At 37.3% G+C, this 19,695-nt stretch overlaps 1 protein-coding gene across 1 annotated transcript in view; it reads left to right on the top strand.

Moving 5' to 3' along the window:
* Positions 1–19,695, top strand: part of CDH18 (cadherin 18) — a 195,350-nt gene that overhangs the window by 158,239 nt on the left and 17,416 nt on the right. The window contains exons 7-9 of the mRNA XM_063298765.1: positions 1,577–1,710; positions 13,249–13,370; positions 16,975–17,092. Coding sequence (XP_063154835.1) covers positions 1,577–1,710; positions 13,249–13,370; positions 16,975–17,092 — 374 coding nt within the window. The remainder of the gene's footprint in view (positions 1–1,576; positions 1,711–13,248; positions 13,371–16,974; positions 17,093–19,695) is intronic.

The raw sequence follows: 19,695 nt of genomic DNA, 5'->3' as shown, positions 1-19,695 counted from the left end.
ACAAATGCCTGCACACAAAATTATTAGTGTACATGCAAGACTATAGTACTGTATTTCAAAATCATTTGCATCATAATTCTTTTTGTGTAGTATCTTTCTAGCATAGAAGTGCACCTTTGTACGCATAGTTCTATCAAGATCCTTTTTTAATGTAGTCTTGTATATTGAGCATGAATTCACTTATGCATCTATGGGAGAATATGCATAGATTTATATTTATCTGCAGAAAATTGTTGTTTTGCACTATATTATCATGCACATTTATAACCAAAGTGAGAGGAAGAGCTGTAGATCAAATAGAACAAAATAAAGAAGAAAGCTGTAGGATATTTCCAGAATTATTTTTAGACATTCCGCTACTTTGGGTGGATTTCAGGAACAGTGTAACATATAATGGAGTGAACTAGAGGGGCAATATGTAATGATTGCCTATTCCAATAAAAGGAGTCTCATCAGTAGTTACTAGAGAAAACTAATTTATTGAATGAATAGTATGCAAAGTACGAAGAAAGCTGAGAATGAGCAAAAGCGCGCCAAATGCAAACTTAAAAAGCCTTGCTCCCGTTGCGAACCCTCCCCTCAGGCTAGCATAGCAACCACCACCCCAGATGCTAGCAACTGTTAGAATCGGCCTGAGAAAGTAACCTTGAACAGCAGAGATAACCCAAACATACATTCCAGAAGATCACAAGTCAGCACAAAGGAAATTTACCAGCGTGGCCAGGCAGGCACGCAACTGCAGATATGACATGTGAAACGTTACGAGGAACCATAAACATCGGAATGGGAACATGACACAATAGGAAAATCCATCCCTTCTGGTCTCCTAGTGTGGTTCATTTAACAAAATAATTCTAAGTGCCTATGGTGGCCTCATCAAAAAAGTGAACAAAAGTATGCAGATTCAGAGAAGTATTTATGCTACATTTTTAAATTACATACATATACTGTAATTTAGCCCTTTCATTTATTTGGACTAACATATATTAATGATATTTGAACCAGTTAAATGTGAGTAAATGGATGGTATGTCTTAGAAGATGGGAATGTTCAATGGAAATGGTCAAAGAAGGCTTAACTGAAAGGAAACAAAGGCCCACATTATAGGTATACATGCATATAATATAGAACCAAAGCACTATTGAAGGATTATTCTAGCAGAAACAATACTTGTGTTTTTGCTTCCCAATAAAAGCAGGACCAATTCGCTGCTTTAAAGTTTAACTGTAATATTTATTATACATAAATTCAGCCACTCTGCATACTTGGAAAGATACAGTTCATGAAGCAATGTTAGAACTGAAACACTGATCTCCTCTTGCAGGTTGTTGACTCCAGAAGCAATGTGTTTAATGTTTCCATATATTGAATGAGGCCATTGGTCAAGCTGACCAGGAATTGTACATCCCAACAGACATAATCATTCAAGAGTACGGAAGTGCTGCTACTTGCAAAGATACTAGAATTATGCTTTGCCCCCTCCCCCAATATAAATGTAAACAGTTAAGAAATTTGCTCACTGCTGAATGCTTATCATTTATTTTTAAACTTAAGTTTTAATTTTGTGTGTTCCTAGATATTCCATTCATCACAACACAGAAGATAGATACTTCACTATTGATGCAAACACTGGAAACATAAAGACTGCCAAGGTCTTTGACAGAGAAGAAACCCCTTGGTACAACATCACAGTCACTGCTTCTGAAATTGGTAGGTAACAAGTCCATGGGGTTCATAGTCCATAGGACTTGTTTTCAAGAAAATGGATCTTTCAGAAAGGTATACATTGATATAGAGGTTTGATGAAAAAAATATTTAATAATTTGGAAGAGAATGTGGCATTAGCTTCTTTTAGTTGCTCATAATATCTATTAAGCTTGGAAACAGAACAACATGACAAAGGTACTTCAGTTGTCTAAAATGGACAATTCAGATCATTGCTTCTTGTATAATGTTCCAATACATATGTAAAGTAAATATTTTGTGAGCCTTGGTTCAGAAATATGTCAGAGTTATGTATGAATGCTATGTTATAATAAACTAACTCTGGAATCTTTTGATATGATTTTTACCTGTTTTTAACTGAAATGCAATTGTGTTTGAGTAAAAGGAGATTAGGCTTTCAAGATAAGTCCTGTGTGCTTAAGATTCCAGAAAGTGATAAGTCCTCAGGAAATTCTTCAAAACTTCTGTAAGTGTATCCAGTAACTTTACTAAACCAGAGATATTCAAGAATTTTGAATATCAAACAACTGCTCACATTTTATTTGGATTTTTAAATGAGCACAAGTCAAATTGACCCAGATTGGAAATAAAAGGGTCTGGCAATCACCATATTCTGTTCAAAAGTATATTTTAGTGGTTTTTTAAAGGTACATTTTGTTCATTTCTAACCTCACATTGCTCAAGCCAGAATACTTTATTAGGTTGAAGTTTATTACTGTCAGGGACTCAGACAAATAAAAGCTTATTAATTTACCATGTATCTTATCCCAAGTTTAAATCAGGTTAATTACTGGGCAATAAACTAAAACAGAGTAATTGATACCTTAGATCAACAATAATGAAACAAAACATGACAGCATTTTTGATCAACTTCTCTATCCCATCTTGAATTATTAGGTATTGTTATACTATATATGCTTCTTTAAGACCCTTATAGAAATGGTATCATAATAGCACATGCTCCACAAACATAATTTCTCCAACTTTTGCATAGAAAAATATACAGTATTTAGAATTAGGAGTATGGTATAGTGATGAAGGTGCTGGCCTAGACCCCAAGAGACTGTGAGTTCTAGGCCTCCCATAGGCATGAAAGCCAGCTGTATGACTTTGGGCCAGTTGCTCTCTCTCAGCCTCTCTTATATATAACATAAAACACTGAAAATAAATGAATAAAAAAAATGAACTATGTCAGTGAGAAAATACCTCTATGGTTTTATAGAATATATTAAACAAATAGTGGGCTATTCAGTATCAAGACCCTGTTGTTTTATAGCAGCACTTTGAAACTCAGGTTGAGTGAAAAAAACATATAGATAAGGATTATCCTCTACTTCTTTCTACCAGGACAATGTATAGCTATCTAGTACAGCTATACACAAGACGGCTTCATCTTGTGATGAAGATAAAGATAAAAATATTAATTTATGCTTGAAGTTATAAATCCGTGCATAAGTCATCCTGGATTTCAAATGCAGAAAAGTGTTAGAAAAAAAATACTCTTAAAGAATATGGTTTGGATAACCTCAAAGGTAGTTATAGACACAGATCTACAAGACTTAGGTAGTAACCTTAGCTTTAAAGCCTTTAGAGTATCTGGTACATAATTTTTCCGTTGGGGACTCAGTTTTGAATGATCCTGTAGTTTTCCTTTGGGCCCTATAAGGACAGCTGTCTTTACTGATAGAGACTGAACAGTAGGATCCCTGGGCTGATCCCAACCCTTGTGTTCCAGCTTATAAGGAGTATGATAGACCTGGTCCTGACAACTACTGCCCTGTTAACCTATTGAGCATTATTAGTAAATATTAGGTGAGATGATTTTATTGGAAACCTCTTAAATGACTAGAACAGAAGAATATCTCAGTAATCAAAGAGACTAGACCCAGGTTAAGTTAATAGATGAGATTCTTAGCTGTCTCCCATAGACACTAATCAGTCCCAATCAGTTTTTCTTTTGTAAGAAGTCTGCATTGGAGACCAATGGACTTCTGTGATCAGATTATGTCTTAATTCACATATCATACAAAATAATAGCTTGGTTAGTTGTGGTTTATTAAATAAAGCACAAGTGGCTATGCTCACATAGTATGGTAAACAGTGCACCACATTTTGGCTTAGTGTGGTGTGGGGACCAGGGGTATGAATGGGGTGAAATAAAATATAATCAGTATGTTCTTGCTCCGCAAATCATCAACAATCCTCATTTCCCCCTGTCTCACATTAAGCAATGCAAAACACACCATCAATTTCCCCAGTCTAAAAGTATCAGACTGCAGAATAAAATTGGCATGATAAAATGCTCAGATTAATGTTACCATATTCCATACTTTTTAAAATTAAGTTTTATGTTTGGTTTGTTTTCAGCATCCTCAGTATTGGCCATTGGAAATAGTGCTGGTTTGTGTTTTTTAAAAATAATAACTAAAAGCCATGTATACAAGTTTCCTGTATTTCCACTGGTATTGCAGAAGATTTTACTGCCCAATCTTTATCCTTGTGAGGGTTATGCTGGGTAGCCATGCCTTTTCTTTATTAAGGAGAATAGTAAGACTAGAACAGTGAAAATTCCTTCAGCATTAAATGCTTATACCTTGTAATAAATTACCAGACTCCTGATTTTTTTTGCTATCAAAGACTAACACAGCTCTCCTCCTACAATGCCTTTAATTTCCCATTAAAAAGGTTCATTTCTCAACCATTATTAATGACAGTATTTTAAATATCCAGTTATTCATTGATTCTCATATACTCCCACTCACATATAGCAGGAAGCTGTATGTGAAATATATGTAAATGATGCCCCTGTTAGAAAGGTGGTAATGTTTTCTTGAAGCCATAATGCCACAAGAATGCATTATCTAATTGTTTCCTATAAATTGAGGAAATGTGGTGTTTAATAGGCAGCTAAGAGGCTGAACAATGGTGGTTCTTGATGAAACAGTCAGCTCTCAATCTATATTAATATCTGTGTCTTGAGCAAGCACACCAACCTCAGAGATCAATAAATGTCCATAATATTACATAGGTACTGATCCCAACTTATACTACAATTCATGCATTCAGTTCCAGCACAAACTGTTCAGAGACATCCATTGTCAATCATACTGATTTCTCATTGGGGTAAACAAGGAGGCACCTTACTTATTAAGGCTTCTAGGAATATGTCTTATTGCTCCCCTGGTTGAAGGAGGCTGCATGCTCAAGTTAGTGTTGATTAGAAAGGAGGGACTGATCATAGAAAATTCAGTCAGTGACAAAAGTGTTGAATATTGCTCACCAATCTTCATAAATCAAGTTTCCTTCTTTCTATAATATTTGGGTGGTAGTTTGCCACTGAGGGCCACAGGGATACCCATTTGTCTTTAAGAGAATTGTGGTTCCAACCTCCTCTTCCAGTTTTCATCCATGCATCATTCACATGGGCACAACACAACTCCTTGTAATACATTTGGTTAAGTGAGTGCTCAGTTATGGGTTACACATGTAAGGAAATAAATAATCATATTTATTCTGAAATTCTTACCCCATTATTTGAGGAAGATTACATCAAGGAGGATTAAAGTGTATAAGTAATTTGCTACCCTTGAAGAGCATTCAGAAGCTACAGATGGTTCAGAATGTGGCTGCTTGAGCAGTTTTCGGAACCCCAAAGATTGCACATATAACACCTTTGCTGCATGAGCTGCATTGGGTGCCAGTTTGCTTCCAGGTCCAATTCAAGGTGTTGGTCATCACCTTTAAAGCCCTACATGGCATGGGTCCAGGTTACCTGAGGGACCACCTCACCCCCATTACATCGACCCGTCGCACCCAGTCAGGCAGAGGGGGCATGTTACAGACCCTGTCCATGAGAGATTGTTGACTGGCAGCGTCCAGGAGGAGGGTCTTCTCTGCTGTGGCCCCCGCTCTCTGGCCTTCGGAAAGGGAGTCAAAACTTGGCTGGGCCACCTTGCTTCGGTGGGGGGAGGGAAGATAGTCAATCATGGGGGTGGTTGGCACCTTGATGAGGTCCTTGGAAATTTTATTGAGACTGTTGTTTCACCATCTTGGATTGTATATTTTATATTTTTATAATGAATCTGTTTTTATGATATTTTAATCTTTTATTATCTTAATTTAATTGTAAACCACCCAGGGTCACTTGCTGAGATGGGTGGTAAAGAAATGTGATTGATAGATAGACAGACAGACAGACAGACAGATAAAGGTCTTTTAATGGCCAAGTGGAGTAAAGACAATTAAGGGAGAAGAAAATCAAGCAGAAGTTGATTTCATAGTATAAACATTGGAGTGGGCCCTCCCAAGCTAATCTGACTGTGATGGCAGAAGAGAGTGGTTGCCATAGCTCAGAGAGTTTAGGGAGCTATTTAGAGAGCTAACTCTGCTGGCTGATCTTGTAAAGGTAAGTAAATATAAACTTGGATAGGAGGCCACTAGAAATGTTTAGGGCTGTAGGACAGACTAGGAAGTTAAAATTCATGGAAGAATATTTACCACTTTTGTACTGTGGCCAAAAATCCTGGATGTGTCCACAGAGATATGAGGAGTCTAGCTCAATTTGGAGGAGTTTTTACTCTATTTTTATGTAGGCAGTTGTAGTATTTTCCCTTAACTGTTCTCCATCTTTAGATGCCTATGCTGTGTATTAGCTAGGAAAAAATACTGGCAGTCATACAGCCATATTTCTTCCTTTGATGCAGTTCAGGGAGAGGATGAGTCAAATAGTAGCTGATATCAGCAAAGCCTATGAAATGGGCTATACCCTTCCACCTCTGCTTAATCATAATGCACACTAATTGTACTCATAACCAGCTTTTGAAATTAAAGTTTGAAATGGGTTGAGAAAGCCTGGTTCCTGGGAATGTCTAGTTAGAATTAGATCCTGGGAAATGATACAGCTGCTTTAAGAAGCTGCAGATCGGTGATATGTACTTATCCCTGCATGCTGCAAAGCACCTTTCCAAAATTAAATCCAGAGTGCTGCATTGTCTGCATGATTAATGTTATTGTACATATTTGGGCAATACCATAAATAAAGCACAGAAGGGCAGGACATCCTGTATTTGTGGAGGAGAAAAGAACATTTCTAGAGATCTCTAAAACATAGTTAGGGAATGTGAAATGTTGGCTAAGCCAGACTTCTCCTGATATGGTTTGGAATGATGGGAAATATCCCCAGAGGGTACCAGATCTCATGGGGAAGACCACCTTAAGCCATGTAATGGAGATTCTCTCCGAGTGTTTTCAATGGTAAAGGAAGCATTGTCAAAGCAACTTCTTATTGCAGAGATGATAAATCAAATTCAGTGGTATCATTTTGTTGCAAGATTCTCTATGTATAATGAGAGGGAATTGCTACCTTGTCCCTAAAATGAGTTACCTTTTATCAAAGAAATATAAATAAAAGGAGTCTCTCCTCAAGAATAAAAGTTTCCTCTATTTCCAATAAAATACTTTCTATCCATTTATTTCTACATATCCTGATATTACAGTGTCATACAAAAATAGGTTTAAATAGCTAGAAAATATATTTTGTAAAATGCACACAATTACTATATGACCGCTTTCAAGGGGAGAAAGTTTGAAATTTCAGCACGGAAGAAAATTACACAAATGGTTTTCTAGCAATGGATGTATATTTTAGAAGGCAATTTGAAATGGATTGTTTGTGTGACTATCCAGATCATTTATTCTGATGTTTGTCTTCTTTCCAAAGAAGTTGCTAGACAGGAGAGCAGAAAACATACTGATGAGGTTCAGAGGGAAAAATTGGAGGGTAATAGATTCTTGGAGAAGGAAAATGACAGATTACCACAGGCTTTATTAAGATCTGACTCCCTGAAATGCCAAAATGTAAAAAAAATGACCATAAGAAAAGTTGCTGTGTATACTCACAAGAGTATACTAAAACTATATAATTTTATAGGACATACAACATTATCACTTGTAGGGAAGAGGAGGAGAAAGGTTGACTTCATTTTGTTTTGCTTCAATTTTTCCAGGATTTGCTATGAAAATTCCACTTTGCCAGAAGGCTAAGTGCTGATGTGCTTCCACCCTCTCCTCTAACTCAGCTATTGCTCAGATTGTCTGCCTTTCCCTCTCTTTTTTTTTTTTCCTGGGCAGGTAAGCACACCTCAGAGGTATGAAAGCTGGGGGAAGTATCAGGTAAAAAACATATTCCCCCATCTGTGTTTCCTACAGGCCTTTGTTTTTGTTTTTCTCCAAACAGTTGAAAAAATTAGGAGGAGGAAAAACTAGACCCCAGTGAAATATGTACTGTTAGATTAATGAATGTGGTAAGACAAGGTACTAATATAGTGTTATCCTTATTCCCCTGAAATATTTTCTGTTATTGACTTGTAATCAGAATAATCTTTCATCAAGAGTATCAGAACACTACAGTTCCAAGACTACTAGTAGAGTACGACTCTCAAATGCAAGGCTGAGATGCATTTCTGCCTTGGGAGGCATCGTAGGAGACATCTGCAGCAGGCCACAATGGTGCCAAATTTTGAAAAGTGTGTCACAGTGTAAGCTCTGCCTATTGCTCTGTGACACTGCAACACAACTACAAAAGGAGGCAGAGTTTGTTTAAAAAGGAAAGTGAAGTGAGATTAAGGGATGATACAAAAATGAATATTTGATATATTTCAATTTTCCCTATATCTGCATTTTAAAAATAAACGTATCTGAAGCGAATTCTTCCATGGCTTCAGATTGTCCAGAAATTTTATAACTCTGGCACATTGGGATATTTGGGGCATTATTGGTAATAAAGATAGCACTAGAAGTTTGCTCTTCATTTTGTAAGCAGGCTATGTGCTTGCTTGCTTATTTATTTGTTTTTTTATTATTATTACTATTACTATTATTATTACTATTATTATTTGCTAGAACTTCTTAAAAACTCCTAGTCTGACAGGGAGTCAAATAACACAAGTTGAAGCCATCTTCAAGAACCATTCCAGCTCTATACAGATCACGTTGCATAGGTGGTACAATATATATTACATTGCTGTCTGCAAAAGCTGACAAAACAAAAACAGAGTGCTGGAAACAAGCATTCTCTGGATTATCTTTGTTTGGGAATGTCATCCAAATCTGTGAAATTTTGGACCTACCAAGCCAAGTTTAGCCCTTCCTCCTAAGATAATGACCCAGAAATTTCCCATTTTTATTGTTCACAGAAGACAGTGGAGTTTATCAACACTTGATGGCCCATGATAAACATGCGCATTGTGTTGGAAATCTTCAGAATTTCTAATTGGGGCTTTTGGAAGTCTCCATGCAAGCTCCAGAAGAGGTGTGGTTGGAAACTTAGAGAATGATAGAGTTGGAAAGTGCCATTCATGCCACTGACCATCCCCTTGCCAAGCACAGAATCCAAATAAAAGCATCTCAGACTGATGGCTGTATAGCTTGTACAGTACTTGAACATATGCAATGAAAGGGTCCGTTACCTCCCTGGGAGTTGTGTCAAGGAAAGATAAGCTGTATCCTCCTAAACCAAAATGGGACATCCAGAGAGCAAGTCCAAACTATATATGTTAAAGTTCCTTCAAATCTGTGACACATCCAACATAAAATACTTGAACACCAACCTTTCGGTATCCACTGGGTGGTACAATAAACATGAAAAACAGTTTTTGATGAATTAATCAAATGGGAGGCCACTGATTTGATAAAGCAGGGTATTACACCTCTTTATTCCAAAGTTCTGCAATTGTTTATATAACTGAGCAGTAGGTTTAGGCTCTCCTGAGATATTTTTATGGGTCCTTTTCCTAGTCATTTTAGTCATTTAGGTTACCATGGCAACAAAGAATAATGTTTGGAGAGGCAGTAGCAAAGGTTTTAATAAAACTCAAATTCCACTGCTGATTGGCCACAATTTTAAGTATATCGTCCCCCCCCCCCTTAAATTCCTTTCTTGATCCAAGGATACACCAAAATGTAGGATGGGAGTCCAAGACGGTACTGAAAAAGAGAAACCAAATCATGTCTGTTCTGAAGCTAAAGTGGTAGCCAAGGAAACATCATCAGAAAATGTAGGAAGCTCTGTAATTATACCAGCTTCCAAACTGCCAGCATACTTTCAGAAGAAGAAAGATTTTGTTTTGTTTTGTTTTATTTTCAATCAAAAGTAGGTTAAAAAAAAAGCAGGGTGTTCATTTCCCATGTTTAAAATGAGAAAAACTTAAATCCAGGGGACAAACTGACCGGTTTGGCTTCTAGTCTTCTAGTATTACCAAAGTAGTAAATTATCAGGTGCTTTTAATGTCTGATTCTAGATAATTAAAGCAAATGAGTTCAACCTTTCATTGTTCAAACTTTATTACAGGATTACAATGCATAATGTAACATTTATTTGCACGCATAATTGTTACAGCATGTTAATCCCCTAACCTGCCTTGTATTTGGCAGGGAGTACTGGATGATTGCCTATGCAACGACAGTGCTAATGAAACTATTTTATTCATCCTGATGGCTAATTTATTGGAGATTTGTTTTTGTTTGGTGAATTATTTAAAGGGCAGCTTCTTTCCATACAGCTGCTGTTTCTCTCTTGCTTCATTTTGCATTTATAATTGACCACTGGGAGCCAAAGAGCGTTCAAACATCCCATAAAGGGATGATACAACTTGATCCTGCTAAGACATTTTTTTAGTTGGTTACTCGTATTTCTCAAAGGGAGCAAAGTAAGCAGGATCCAATCAATGAAAATCAGAGAACAGTAAAATCTAGAGTCTAGAATGCACATTGATTTCCGCATGCTGAAGGATATCAGCATCATGATATTCCTGCTATTTTAAATTTAAATTTAAATGTAAGAAATATTTTAACATGTTTTAAATGTAAAGCTAGCATGCCACAAAATGAAGTGCTCAATTTCCTGTGCCATATTTATTTCCGGAAATATCTCTAAAATCCACCAATGGCTGCAACCCTGTTTGGTTTTGAAATGTACCTGGGCTCCAAGGGAAAAAAAGGGAGGGAGGGGAAAACATGTTAGGGAGTGATTGGGCATCCCCTTCTTTAGTGCTACTCTTCTGCTCACATCTGTGCAATTGTTTTAATTTAAAAACTGGGAAGCTAGCATGAGAGAAAGCAAAGCCTCAGTCTCTTGCCTCATGATTCTCCCCCTACCTCCGGGAATCCTCTAGACAGTGTGTCTCAACCTCAGCAACATTAAGATGTGTGGACTTCAACTCCCAGAATTCCACACCCAGAATGGGGAATTCTGGGAGTTGAAGTCCACACATCTTAATGTTGAGGTTGTGAAATGCTGCTCTAGACTAAAGCTGTAAAAGCTCACTTTTCTCTTCCAACACTGGAAAACCACTAGAGTTAGATTGTTCTGGTATCTCTTTGCTACCATTGAGTGGTCATCTGAATTCTTTCAGCCCAGATCTGGAAGCCTATACCTGGCCCCCAAATTAATGCTGTAGTAGTGGAGGCAACTACAGTATACAAAGAATGAAATATGAATGTTTTGCAATTAAGCCTTCTGATGAAGAAAAAGGAACACAATTTCCTCTTATGGTCACTACAACCATAAAACAATATTTCCACTGAGTTTTATTTTACAAGGCAGGGATGTAAGAATAGGGTCTCTTTGAAAACATCAACATTCTGATATATCAGTAATTCTGAACAATGTTGCTCTACACAATATTGTGTTTTTTTTTAGTTGAAGCTAAATCAGTTCATAACAACTTATTTTGTATGTTCTGTGATTACTCCCTCCTTCAATAACATGCTTTCAATTCTTTTCACAAGCAGTATATGTGGGCTACAGGAAAGGGAAAAAAAAACATTCAAACTGTTCCCTGGTTTGTTTGTTTGTCTCAGAAAGGGAAAATAGGTTTTGAACATTGAGTAAGTCTACAACTGTTCCAATCTCAAACATGGGATAAATATTGTGTTGTTGTTTTTTTAAAAGGTAGCTTTTTGTGGACAAGGGATATTGCATGTTGGCACTGTGCCCATTTTTAATCAATTTTAAATATTTCATATTACTATATTTTGTCAATAAACAAAACCCAAAAAACACAAACAAAAAAGCAGGCACATTTACCTCTTTCTATATGTCTGCAGCTGCATAAAAGGTCTGGACGACAGCAGTAATATATTTCAACTCTGCTGAGCATACCCCCAGAGCACATTACCTACAATACATGGCTATCTCAATAGGCAGCAGCTCAGCAAAGCGCTGGTACTTAGCTGGTACTCAGAAAGGGAAAATAGGATTTGAAAGTTGAGTAAGTATACAAGCGTTCCAATCTCAAAACTGGGATTTTTTTTTTTAAGGTAGCTCTTTGTGGACAAGGGAGATTGCATTCTTACATCTATTGATACTCATGTTTACTCAGAAATACTTCCAATTTAGTTCAGTGGGATTTATTTCTAAGGAAACAGGTATAAGATTGTAATACAAGGTGACCTGCAAACATTTAAAATTTTAGGCATTTAAAACCTCATAACGTTCAAACACATCAGAACAGAGAGCAATTCAAATATCAGCCAACAAGACTAAAACAGTTTTATCTTGAGACTTTTGGTAGTGATGTCAGTACCATACAAAAGCCATTTATCAATTCTGCCATTTATTTCAAAAAGTAAGCAAATTATGTATGTGCAGGAAGATGGATCAGATCTCCATTTATTTATGCTTTGCCTATCTTTTTGCAGGGCAGGCAATTAAAACAGCTACAATAATGGAATGTATGGAATATACTGTGACAATATTCAGTGATGGCTAGTAAGGTAGCTAGTTATATGAAACCTTCAGTGTCAGTGGTAGTATGATGGGAGCAACCAAAAGATTGGGGTGGGGTAATGCTGTCATATAGAGATAGGAGTGGATGGAGCTTTTGTCTCTTCTAGAGTGGGGGAATAACCCTCTTATGTTCTTCCCTGTTTATTTGTGATTCATTTGCCTACTTATTTCAACTTATATTCTGTCTTTTTAAAAATCAAATCAATATGGTTTAATATATATTATGTGTTACTACTGAATTTAAAATAATGTTCCCCAAACAGCAGCAACAGTAAAAAGCAAAATTGTTTGAAAAAAATCCTTAACTTGTTTATGTTTTAATTGAATTTTTCATCGCTTTAACAGATAAGAGCTCCTAATTACTTATTATATATTAAATGGTAACCTCAAGTGAAATTGGCTGATTATTGCTTGCTTGACAACATAAGGGTATGTGATAGACTCTGAAAAAGTCTCTTTTTCTTTATAGCAAGTCACGTCCTACATTTTACAAACCTGTTGTTTAATATAATATTTAATACTGACGTAGGTTCCATTTTTTAAAAAAACTTAGCAAACTGCACCATCATAAGATTGCCATTGCGTTGGATTTCTTCTGTAACATGCAGACTTCTAACAAGCTCTTGTTTTGAATTACTTTCCCAGCTTCTTTCAGGACCAGGAAAATGCTTGGGAAAGACAAGCTTTGATAGTCAAAGTGTATTCTGAAATTGCTAAATCCCTTTCTTTTTTTACAGAGAGCCCTGGACTCCTGAGTCATGTCCCTGTTGGAATTAAAATTCTTGATGTCAATGACAACCCTCCAGAGCTTGCCAGGGACTATGATGTCATTGTCTGTGAGAATGCAAAGCCCAGCCAGGTCAGTTGCTAATTACACACTTAAGGTTAAGTTTGAAAAGAGAGCAGGTAAGAAAAAGAAAGAGGTAGCAATATAAATTACTTCTATCAGTTATACAAAACCTGAAACAGAAGGATATCTTAATTCTCTGATGCATTTGCTTATAGTCTAGCATGTTAAGTATTTCATACTAAAATCTTCATAATGCTGTAACACTGAACAAAGTAGTTGGCTAGAAGGTAGTCTAAAGGAGGTCCGCTCTATATTAACTCATTGTTTGATTCCCTAAGTTTCCAATGTTATGCCTGAGAACCATTCTGCAAATGGCCCAAGAGTTTTCTGCATTCTCATCTGAATCAGAGAGGAACTTTCACCTTTTCTTACTGACCACTGCACTAGCAGCCTATTCCTATTTACCAGGCTTGGCAGCTAGGAGAACTTCTTCTCCACTTCTGCTTTCTAATTCCCACACACCCCTACACCCAGACTGCCTGCAACAGTACCCCAAGTATCAGTATCCCAGGAGATGTCATTTACATAATCTTACTCTGCAAAATTAATCAAGAGCCGCATACAATAAGAGTAGTATATCAGTAGAATAATAATGCCAACATAAAATAATTCCCATGAAATCAGCAGTGAAATCAACCCAGGAATTTAATATCTTGCAGCATTGAAACTTAAGTATCTGAAAGGTCTACAAAGGTGTTAATTATACCCATCCCCTGTCTATGTAGCATGAAGTAGATTGGGACTGAGACATCACAGAAAGCCCCATTCCTCCTTCAGATGGATATGATACTTGGGAGCAAGGTCTCAGATACCGGAAGGCATTTTTTGTGATAACCAAAAGGGCATTAGATTGTGAAAGACTGTTTTGAATGTACAGAAACCCAGATCTTGCACATATCTACGATGTTATTTTGAGGTGCATGGGTGCAGCAAGGCATAATTCAGTCTTAAAAGGTGATCGAGGACTACCTAAAACCCATGGCATTGCACTGTAATGTGGTAGAAGATTAACATGACTTTCTGATCAATTTTTTAGCATGTCCATGGATGATATCTCAGTAAACTTATCAGAAGCCCTCATTTCTCAGCTTTCATGGTTCCTTGAGTTGGAACTGAACTTGACTTATAACACTTACAGAGCAGATGACATGGTTCAGGAGTTATTCAGATTATAATTTGAACTAGAAATGACATTTGTGTTCCTTTAGTGGCCCCAACAATCTCCTTATTTATTTAACTGTCCTGATAGCTTAGAGGCCTACCTTCCAAATTCTATATCTTCATCCTTCACATTGCCTGGAATAATTTCACAAGTGCACAGACCCAGAAATATTAGTTTCCCTAGCCCTAGCTCCATAAAAACTGCAATGGTATCCATAATCCTTCTGATCTAACATTTCAGATGTGGAGAAAAAAGAGAGAATGAGTCTTCTTGGGATTCAGATTTCCCGCTCACTAGCTGCAAAGTTGCTGTGGCTATCATCAGCCAGATAAATAAGAAGGTGGCAGGATTTAGAGTATTGCTGGATGATTGAAGTGTAACATGATTTTCAAATGAAGCTAAGTTTCCACATGCACATCCAACTTTTGAAAAAGATTGGAAGAAGTGAACCAGGTCTCTTGGAATCTCCACACTTTACCCACAAATCTTTCTGTTGGGAGTTTTCCTTATCCTTTAATAAATCTAGTCCTAGACTTAAAGGGGCAATCCACACCCCCAACCCTGAGTCTGTATTTATTAATTTGTTGAAGAAGAACCTGCCGGTTGGGGATGAAGCAAGTAACAGGTGGAACTACAGATAGACATGGCTGGAAAGGCCCATTATTTCTCTGACATTTTTTTTATATCCTCTTCTCTCTCAAGCAGCAAGCCACAAGGAAAGAACATAAATGGTTTAAAGAGCTAGATGTGGTCATAAAGTCACAAATTACACTCTTGTCTCAGATCAATGCAGGATCTGAGGTGCAGAGAAGAGTACAAAAGAGGGAAATAATGTGGGTCTCCCTGTGATAGTTTAAAAGTTTTAACAACATTCCTAGTAAATGGCAATGCATTTACTTAAATGCACAGACACTTACTGTATATCACAGCAATCTGTAGGTGCAGGAGCATAGGCAGAGTTTTCCCACCCCTACCCCGCCAAACACAAGCACAGACAGACAGACACATCCAGTTTTTGTTTTTTTGTTTTTTTCCCCTAGCGCTAGAACAATGTCTTACCCACAATCTGTCTTCATTTTGTATGGGATAAAATGAACTGCATACAGTAGCTGTCAGGTTTTTACTCATCTTGCACTTCAGTCCTGAGTTATAATTGGGGAAATAACATAATCCCCAGTGTTACTGTTTTTCTGATTTAACTGTTTTGCCTGGCAATGCATATGTAGGTGGGTGGAAATCGAATCAACTGCTGTTGCACTGAATTAGCAATACCATCCTGAGATTGACATTCTTGGTGAAAAGACCTCATTTATGCCTCTTCTCTGGAATGTGAATCTTCAGCTGTTCAGAGTGTTTGCATTGGCTTCATTGTATAACCCCACTCTACTGGAAAATGCAAAGCTACTCTGAGAACTTTCTATAATTCCATCAAGATTATTTTGGCTTCTTTACAAATTATCTCATTTCACACATCATATTAATATTTTTTGCACACCCCTAATAAGAGCCATTTTGATGTAGTGGTTAAGACTTCAGGCTAGAAACCAAGAGACTGTGAGTTCTAGTCCTGCCTTAGGCACAAAGCCAGCTGGGTGACCTTGGGCCAGTCACTCTCTCTTGACCCTAGGAAGAAGGAACTGGCAAGTTATTTCTGAAAAATGCCACCAAGAAAACTGTGGGGGCAGTAACCAGGATTCAGAACTGACTTGAAGGCACACATTTATTTCAGATAATTTCCCCAGTTATTCATGTACTGTATCTTAATTTCATGGAACACATTTTATTATAAAAAGGGGGAGGAGGAAGAGGAGGATTCTACATTTTAATGGAAGATAGAAATGCCACTGCAGTCTCAAGCAAACCCAAAAAACTATTAATAAGATGTATGCAACTTATTGGAAGCAGTTTCAAATCCTTAAGCGCTGTCAATCATAAGGCCATCAGGTTGCCTCATGAAGTGGTAAAACTTCACTGGAGGTTTTCACACAGAGACTGGATAACCTTCTACCCTAAATGCTTTAACAGCCTTCACTGAGCAACTAATTGGACTAGATGTCCTCTGAGTTCCCTTCCAAGTTTATGTTTCTACTGACCTGCACCATGCCCATGTAAACAAGTAGCTTAAATAAAGTCATATATGAAAATATTTTTCTACTCAGTTATTAAGGCAAATATGAAACTTAACTGTTCAGAAAGTGTTTTAATCAATAAATCTGAGTGCTGAGGTTGTGTTTAGTTCATTTCATGGTATTGCTTAAATGCTGTCCCCTCCAAATAAATCCAATAGACTAATAAATGACACCAGACAAGTAGAATATAAAATGATATAATTGGCACCAGCTCAGTTGAATACTATATCAACAAGCTGAGCTTACAAGATCTTACTGAGTCCTGCCAAAATTAAAATCCATTTCAAAGTTAATCACATCTGCTATCCAATTTTCTTTCCAGGTTATTCAGACTATCAGCGCCACTGACAGGGATGACATTACAGATGGGCAAAGCTTCCATTTTGCTCTGGATGACAATTTTTCTTTGAATCCCAACTTTACATTAAAGGACAATGAAGGTAAATCAAAGACATAACTGGCTAGACAGGGCTCTGTGTTTGTCTGCAATGTCTCATTGAACAGAATGATTTCCTTTCCCATAATCGCTTTGTCAGTGTGTGAAAATCACAATCTGTTAGGACAGTGATGTTTTATAACAAAGGATGCCATGGTCATATTTTTTGATTGGCAGCAATGAATATCCAGTGATCATTTGGGGAAAAAATAACCTTGCAGTATTATCTACTCTAACTATATATTGTTATGTTTCTCATTTATGCTGCATACAGTATAAAAGATTTTAGAGTGATTTGCTGGAACTATGTAGTTTCACTTTAGCTTCATAAAAAAGTCCATCATCACAGCAGATATTAGTGCTTTTATTATTTATTTATTTATTTATTTATTTATTTATTTATTTATTTCTCATATTTCTACAGTGCCCATCTCACAAGTGACTCTGGGCAGTTTACAATTTAGTTAACAGATTAAAAACATAAAAACAAATACATCATAAAAATATTCTCTTTCTGAAAGGTCAAAATTAGGAAGAAAAGGAGAATGATTGCTTCTTGTCACATTGTACCTGTAGTAAAAGAACATAAAATTGTAAAATATTACAGGATTCATTTTCAGATGAAAAATCCATTCAATAAAATAGCCACCCCAGCCCAGCCATGCCAAGCTGCCCCAGCCAGCTCCAGCCTCCACAGCTGTGCTGCGCGAAGCCATCCCAGCCATCCCAAGGCATCCTGCCCCACCCCACCCCACCCCAGCCCCATGAAGCCACCATAGCAAGCTCCAGTCTTCCCAGCCTGCATTCATTCACTCAGCTGCCTCCTCTCCCAGCTCCTCCCACCAACCTTTTGCCTTTTTTGCCCAGCTGCCACGGGCAAAGCAGAAGCACCTGGCTGCCTTTCATGACTCCCTTTTGGACCCAGTTTCTCCACCAAATTTTTCCTCCATGTGGCTCCCTTCAGAACTCTGTCTTCAGAAGCTTATGCTATCTTCTCAGAGCCTTTGGAGAGCTGAATGAATGCGGGCTGGGGAGGCTGGAGCTTGCTATGATAGCTTCACATGACGCAGCTGGATGGCTTCATGTGGCTGGGCTGGGGCAGACTAGGGTGGCTGGGATGGCTGGAATGGGGCGGTTGCAGTTTTGTCTGGTGCTGCGGCTCAGGGGCTTCTTGCAGCCCCAGAGCCATGTGATTCTGGGTCTTCTTGCCACCCCATGAGGCAGGGTGCAGGGCTTCCAAAGGGGCAGAGATGGGGGAAGATGGGTGGGGGGAGTTGAAGGCAGTGTTCAGGGCTGGGAGGGACCAAGCCTGGGTTGGGTTGGGTACTTGGACTAACAACCAGTAAAATTCACTTAACAACAGCAAGGGGAATTGCCTGGATTGCCATTGCTAAGTGATGCCATCTCACTTTACAACCACTCTGCTTAGCAACAGAAATTCTGGGCTCAATTACTATTGTTAAATGAGAACTACCTGTAGTATTAGAAAGAAGCTGAAGCTGGCCCCTCCCTGACTCAGTGGAGTAGTGTTTTTCAACCTTGGCTACTTTAAATTGTGTGTACTTAAAGAATTAAAGAACAATAAAGAAAAGTAATAAGAAAATGAAAAAGAAATATAGAAAAAGAAAAGAGAAGAGAAGAGGCTTCCTATCTTCTTGACAGTGGTTATAAATAAAATTACATTTTACCCTCTGTCTCTCTAAGTTACATCATAATCTCCTTCTTTCTGTAAGCTACCCTTCCTAATCTTCAAATTCCTAAATCACAAGTTTATTTTTCTCTTTTTTCAGCAAAAAGTCCATAAGGGGTTTCTAGTCACTAATAAATGTAGTTACTGATCTTTCTCTAATCAAACAAGTTTATTTTGCCATCTTTGCTAGTTCTGTCATCTTCACCAACCAATCCTCCGATGTGGGTATTTCAGAGTCCTTTCATTTTTGCACATATAATAGTCTTACAGCAGTAATCACATATAAAAATAATCTTCCATGGCTCTTTTCTAATTGACTGTCAGTCAGTCCCAGCAAGAAAAGTTCTGGTTTCAGTTGAATGTTGAACTTTAACATTCTTTGTATCATTATATTATATGTATTTGAACCCCAAAATTTCTGGCTTTTTTAAATGTCCACCCAGCATGAGAAAATGTCCCTTCCTGTTATCTACACTTCCAACATAAGTTTGAAGTACCTTTATACATTCTAGACAATTTTTCTGTAGTCATATACCAACTGTACATCATTTTATTAAAAAAAAATCTCTTTTAAGTTATAACATAATGTAAATTTCAGTCCTTTTAATGACATATTTTCCCACTGTTCCATCAATATGTTATGTTCAAAGTTCTTAGCCCATGTTATCATACAATCTTTTACTTGTTCTTCTGTTTCAAATTTCAATAACAGTTTATATATTTTAGCAATTACATGTTCATCATGTGTACGTAGTTCAGCTCCTAATTCTGTCTTCTGCTGCTCAATTCCAAATGTCCTATTATCTACCTTAAATCTTTCTCTTAACTGTGCATATGAAAACCATTGAAAACTAAATCCCTCTGCAGCCAGTTGCTGTCTTGATTTCATCTTATATTCTCCATGTTCCTGTTCTAAC

The sequence above is a fragment of the Candoia aspera genome, chromosome 3 (genome assembly GCF_035149785.1).
Source record: "Candoia aspera isolate rCanAsp1 chromosome 3, rCanAsp1.hap2, whole genome shotgun sequence".
In the NCBI taxonomy this organism is placed as follows: domain Eukaryota; kingdom Metazoa; phylum Chordata; class Lepidosauria; order Squamata; family Boidae; genus Candoia; species Candoia aspera.
The sequence above is the reverse complement of the archived record's forward strand: the minus strand, read 5'-3'. Positions and strand labels throughout refer to the sequence as shown.